Below are 7,001 nucleotides of genomic sequence, written 5' to 3'. Positions count from 1 at the left end.
TTTGCTAATTCCGAGTTCAATTCTATCCCCTAATAACTAAAATGGCTCCCTAAAATCTTAACCGAAGATTTTTTGACATGTAAATCGATGAAAAAGTTGAATTAGGCTGCAATTTACAATTTATATGAATTTTTGAGCTGCAATTTGCAATTTTTTTTAAACGGGTGCAATTTGCAAAATACGAACTTTAAATGACTGTAATTTGCAAATTTTCCTTTTAAGAAATACTTGGGTGAAAGCTTATAATCATATGAAGGATTTCGGGAACTTGCTCAGAATGGATTGTTCTTTTTTTTTTTTTTTTGGTTACATATTCTTACAGTGGAATGTATCTGGTTTTATATTTTATTTAATTTTGCTAAATATATTAAAAGAGTGGGTGTAGTAACTCTAAATTCAAGCCATTCACTAATATAAGAACTATTCACGTGTTATTTTTTTGTATGAAGTAACAATTATTTTATGTTTTTTTCACAGAAATTGTTTGCATATAATTAAGAAGCAATTTGAGAGTGTTAATGTGTCGAGTTAGTATAAGAAAAAGGTGGATAAGTAAGAAAACATAAATAAAGGAAGATTGTGTAGAAAATTAATGTGTAAAAATATATATCAAGGTAGTAAAAACAGAAAAGATAATAAAACATATTTATTAAAAATTTAAAATAGATTGAGTTCACGCTACAAAAAATCATATAACTATATAAGGAATAGATTTTTCAGTTTTCCAACATGATATGGATTATAGAACTTTTGACTAGACCAATGATACAAGAAACCTTATAATGGACTACATAATATTACAAGTTTACAATAGACATACAAGTTGAAACATCCCATATATTTTGCTACTTTTTAAATTTAGACACTAAATGTCACAACCGATTATAAGCTCGTTATAAGACATGAGCAAAACAAAACTAGATAAAACAATATTAAATTTTTTTAAAGCTTCAACATAACCTTATTGCAATGACAAACTCAAGATCAATAACCTAGGGTTTAGCCTAATATCGTCAAGACGTCAATTTGTAATCTTAGCAAAATCGATCGTGGCTTTACCATCATGAGCCTTTTTGAAGAAATACTTGACATAATTTGAGTAAAGTATCTCTTTATATTTTGGCTTATCTCCTCCTTCCATTAATTCTTCAAATGGAGCAATTACATCCTTTGGCCTTGGATTCACAAAAATAGGTATAGAAACTCTATTCTTTTGTCCATTCGCGATCACACGGTGTTCAACACTCTTATACTTACCATTGCTAAGTATTTGAAGCGCGTCACCAATATTGATTACAAGAGCACCATCTATAGGAGGTACATGAATCCAACTCTCACCATCTAATCCTCGAACATATGGCCCACCAACGTCTCCTCGAACATATAGCCCACCAACGTCGTCTTGAAGAAGGATAGTTAGGGTTGATACATCTGAATGTCGCCCTACTCCGACTGTTAACTTGGGGTTAGGGCATTTTGGGTAGTAATTCAAATTGATTCTTTTTGTACCCATCAAAAGCGATTTTTTCCTCTCGTCAATTTCATGGATGTTTAATCCCTTCATGAGGATCTTTAGTAGATTTCTTATTACAAATTCAGAACTCTTCATGTACTCCAATGCTTCAGCCCTACATAAATTTGCAATGAAATTGATAACTTGTAAATGGTTAAGAAAATAAGAGTAGCGCATTTAATAAGACTCTTATATGTTATTGGATACATCCAATGCTAGCAGGTATCCACATTATATGGTTCTAAAGATGTTTATAATAGAGCATTTTTATAAATAATTTTTTTTATAAGTTAATCACAAAAGTAAAAATGTAAAGAATAAAAAAGGAGCATAGGGAATACGATCGTATGAGTTAAAATTTCAATATAAAGGATTAAAGTGAACAAAATTAATACTAAAATGCATGTCAAATATATGTGGCCTATTTAGTTTGTTTGTTAATTTTGATTGACAATCTATATGCCCTACTTTCTTTGCATGCACACATGTTTGTGATTTATACTTAAAAATTACGTAAGAATGTGAGATCTTGTTAGATTTGTCTTGTCAAATTCTTCAAATTATCAACTTTTTGTTAATCATGCATATTGAGAATTAAAGTAATAAATGATTTAAGTTCTGCGCTGAAAAATGTAATACAAGGATTCGACTCAGGTTAAAAATATACATACAAATATATACATACAAATAAAGTATACCTGCATGCAAGTGGCCAACAAGCAAGGGCTTCTTTCTCGGACACAAAAAAGAGGCTAAGGTAATCCTTCCATTCCAAGGCCCTTTCAACTTCAGGCACAAAGCTAGTACCATACCTCACATCGTTTGTAGGAGAATTTTCCTTTAGGAACTTGCTCTTCTCTTGAGCAGACAACTCGAAAAACCGATACGTCGCAGCCTTGACATTCTCAAGTACACTAAGAGGCACACCGTGATTAATAACCTGGAAGAAACCCCATTTCTCCGCAGCATTACAAATTAGGGTTTCCATTGCATGATCGTCTAAATTCGACATGTCGATAATAGGGATCGAGTTATCTTCACCATTGTTGGTAAGGATGATTTTGTCTATATTAAACCTTTCTTTTTCTGGTTGAATGTATTGATTAGGCAAAGATTTAATGCCCATATCAGCTAGACCCTTAACACCATGTCCTTGATTTAGGACATAATCTTTGGTATCTTCAAGGTATGTAATTGAAGTGGTTGGCATTATTGTTAGTAGGAAAAATAATAATCTTAAATCGAGTGGTTAAGGGAAGTTAAGCAAAATCCTTAACATAATGATAAAGCAAAGGTTAGTATACTTGCTTGTATTGTTGTATGTGAATATGTGAGGGTGCATGCAACTATATATATGTACTATGTAGTGAATTAGTCCAAAGACTCCAAATAGTAGCATTATTGACTACTGTTGGATTAAATTGATTATTATTCTCTCATCTTCCACATGTTCGACGCATTTTTTCTATTACATGTATTTGGACAAAATCGTTGTTTCTTGAAAAATCAACATCCTAATCTTTATTTTCATCCAAAAGAATTGTCTCGTACTCTCAAGAAGGACGGACATAATAATTAAAGTTACTCCCTTCGTTCCTTTTTGAATTTTACGTTCAGTATGATGCATAGTAACTAATGAATAATTAAAGCAGAGTTATTTTTTTTTTTGTTTAAAAGAAAAACTAATCATAGAATTATACATACCATTTACTTTAAGTTTTACTTCATATTATCAATCATTGTAGGAAGAGTACACAATTTACTTTGAATTTTACTACATACTTTCCATTATTAATTGTTGTACTACTTCCGTTTCTTTTTTTTTTTTTTTGCAACGATTTGACATAAAGTATTAGAGAGGAAAAATATTTAATTGTTGAAAATATTATGAAACGGAGGTAGTATATACTTTCAATTGTTGTACATACTCACTATTTACTCTCTCCTTTTCTATTTTAACCATTTTTTTTCTAAGTAACATGAAAGTATTATGGTAGTTACTAAAATTAATAGGTTGCTGAAATCAATAAGACATTCACAAATTTTTATATGTGGCAGACCATATCGTGGGGCTGGGGTTACTCGAGTTACTTAAGATAAGGTATTGGGTGCGGCAAGCCGCACCAAACAATTCGTGCACCAAGTATATATGATATATATGAAGTATTTGATCATAATATTTATTATTTGATAGAAGATATGTACAACTTGTTGGAGGATATGTGTTATTTAATAGAGGATACGTATAGTTTTGTAGTATGATATGTATTTTTTTTCATAGGATATGTAGTATTTGATAGAGAATATGTACAATTTATCTTTGGTAGAGGATACTACACTTTGTTAGAGGATATTATCATTACCCAATAGAGGATATGGTCCAGCCTATATATAAATGATACCAAAGACACAATTGCCAATAGAGGAATCATCTAGCCTATATATAATATCATAGACACAATTATAACTGATATCATATACCCAATAGAGGATATCATCTAGCCAATAAAGAATATCATAGGCACAATGATATCATATAGCCAATAAAGGATATTATCCCGCCAATAGAGGATGTCATAAACACAACTTTAAATGATATCAGTTTATAGATGATATCATATACATAATAGATGATATCATCTAGCTTATATCATAGAACCTGTAGAGGATATCATCCAACTTATAACAGATATCATAGAAACAATAGAGGATATTATCCAACTCATAGAAGATACTCGTATCATAAAAACAATATAAGGTCGTTTAAAAAACTACAGGAGATATCACCGATCATATAGATAACATTATAGACATAATACATGATATCATGGGGCCTTTACATAATATCATCTAGACAATGAATGAATAAATTTATACATAGTTTATATTTAGTAATCTTTATTTTTAAAATAAACAAATACAATAATTGTCTTCCTGCCATTGAAGGTCAACAATGGCAGAATCACCATTGAATGTCTCGTACTAAGCTTATGGGTATAACTAACATGCTTATTTCTCAACCAAAATACATGCATTTGTTATCAAGACGCTCACAAATCAACATACAATCACATTGGAAATTCAATTTCCACAAATATGCATCACACGATAAAGCCCCAAATCGATTTTTTGGGCAATTTTCAAAATATCCGAGAATCTCAAGCAATTATCAAGCCAATTCAAGCATAAATCATTATTTATAGTTAAATATAATCAACGAGTTTCTCGCCATTGACGATACCACCGACTATAATAACGCCGCGATGGGAGCGGTCATTGGTATAAAGCAAAAGCCTACTGGACTGACAAAACATTTGATCAGTTCGAACTGACGCAATAGTTTGTATTTTCTTGGTTAGGGGTTACTCGGTCTGGGGTTAATCGAGGGGTTCGTTCAGGGGTTATTCGGTAAAGGGTTAGGGGTTACTTGAGGAGTTACTCGGTTACTTGAGAAATTATTCGATTAGGGATTACTTGAGGGGTTACTCAAGTCTGGCCACACGATATGATCAGCAACATAGAAAAAGTACGAATTACTTATTACCATCATATGTTTGGTCAATCTTGTAATAAAAGCTTTTTCTTTAATTAAATAAATAATTTGGATAGATATATACAATTAAGTCAAACTAAATCTCAAAAGTCATTATTATCACAATAAATTTCTGTAAGGTGTTAGCCAAATAAATATAGTTATTTAAGATTATATATATATGTATATATATATATATATGTGTGTATATATATATATATATATATATATATATATATATATATATATATATATATATATATATATATATATATACACCAAGGACAAGTATACTTAAAGATATTTTTGTTTATTTATATTTAAATCTTAAAATGAGTAAAAATATATAAATTAATCAAATGAGTAAAAAAACTACCCTTGGGTGCACTTACTTGTATGTATATACGGGTGTATATAAACGATGTTGATCTAAAGTGTTATATATTTTCATTTTTCAATACCTTTCTTTTTTTTAGAGGTTGTAAAACACCTTATCATGCAAGGTGTCTGAAATGTGTTGTCAATGATAACCTAATGTTATTAACTCTAATAGTCATTATACGAAACATTATATTATAAATATTATATTTGATGTGTTAATGAGGAAAAAAAACTTAAAATCATACAAAGTATGACATTTTATATGATTATACTCGCTTATATAAAATTTAACAACCGTCATATGTGTGGCCAAGCATACCATGTTGTCACTTATAAAATAACAAAGCAATCCCTATAATACTAACCTAGCAATTCTATGTCAAAGAAGAAGAAAAAAAAAAAACCACCCTAGCAATTCATGTAATACTGACTTTATAACACTAAGGACCTGTTCTGATTGACTGAACTCAGCTGAACTGAACTGAACTGAACTGAACTTAACTTAACTTAACTTAACTTAACTTATTAATTAGTGATTTTTAACTACGGATTAGTGATCTTTGATTATTTATTACTATACATATGTGTATATACAAATGTACATATAAAAATATTTACGAAAAATATATTATATAATTATAAAATTTATGGAAAATATATTAAAAACTTGAAACCTCTAAACATTTTAAACACATATACTATTTAATTTAAAAATAAAATAGTATTATGACAAAAGAACACAAAACACTTACATGTATCTAACCCATTTAAACACATTTTTAAAAAAAATATTTAAAAAAAAATAAAAAGAAAAAAAACATGAAAAGCTAACAGAGGCAACGGCCCAACAGTCCAACACCCTAACCCACTCTCTTTAATGTTTTAATTAATACATGTATCTAACTAGTATCTAACCCCAAATTATTATTTGTATTAGCATTATTATTATTATTATTATTATTATTATTATTATTTTATTATTATTATTATTATTATTATTATTATTTATTACTTATTGATTATTATTATTATTATTGTTGTTGTTGTTGTTGTTGTTGTTGTTGTTGTTGTTGTTGCTGCTGCTGTTGTTGTTGTTGTTGTTAATATTAATATTATTATTATTATTGTTGTTGTTGTTGTTGTTGTTGTTGTTGTTGTTGTTGTCGTTGTAATAAGAGCTTAAAAGAATGAAATTTGGCTTTATATCATTAGCAATATCATTAGACATAAATTAAGAGCTGAACTGAACTGAACTGAGCTGAACTGAACTGAACTGAACTGAACTGAGCTGAACTAAACTGAACTGAACTGAACTGAATTTCAACGGAAGAGAACAGGCCCTAATTGAGTAATTGACCTGTTAACACTAACAAATTTATCTCTTAAACACTGACAAAGTAGCCCTTAATGGCCGACCACATGTCCACACTGAATTTGGGTACTTAAAATATCTAGAGATGAAAATGACGAAGAAATTTCACTACATGTTAGCCGCCTATCTTGAGAAGTTTTAGGGTGTATTATACTACTTGTTGTCTCAATAGACTTTCGTTTGGATTTTGTGCTCATTCCAAT

General features: G+C 29.6%; 1 protein-coding gene across 1 annotated transcript; it reads right to left on the bottom strand.

Moving 5' to 3' along the window:
- Positions 1–288: 288 nt before the first annotated feature.
- Positions 289–2,816, bottom strand: LOC110715111 (feruloyl CoA ortho-hydroxylase 1-like). Its single transcript, XM_021893688.1, has 2 exons — positions 2,212–2,816; positions 289–1,628 (listed from the first exon to the last, which is right to left on the bottom strand). Exons 1-2 carry the CDS (start codon positions 2,721–2,723, stop codon positions 1,022–1,024), a joined length of 1,119 nt encoding a protein of 372 aa, XP_021749380.1. The 5' UTR covers positions 2,724–2,816; the 3' UTR covers positions 289–1,021.
- Positions 2,817–7,001: the final 4,185 nt, after the last annotated feature.

Source organism: Chenopodium quinoa, unplaced genomic scaffold (genome assembly GCF_001683475.1).
Source record: "Chenopodium quinoa cultivar QQ74 unplaced genomic scaffold, ASM168347v1, whole genome shotgun sequence".
In the NCBI taxonomy this organism is placed as follows: Eukaryota; Viridiplantae; Streptophyta; class Magnoliopsida; order Caryophyllales; family Amaranthaceae; genus Chenopodium; species Chenopodium quinoa.
This window is presented reverse-complemented; position numbering and strand designations above follow the sequence as displayed.

Coding starts and splice junctions, on each gene's coding strand:
- LOC110715111 (XM_021893688.1), bottom strand. CDS start 2,723: ATGCCAACCACTTCAATTACATACCTTGAAGATACCAAAGATTATGTC. Junction 1,629..2,211: donor TGTTGGCCACTTGCATGCAG/GTATACTTTATT, acceptor AAATTTATGTAG/GGCTGAAGCATTGGAGTACA.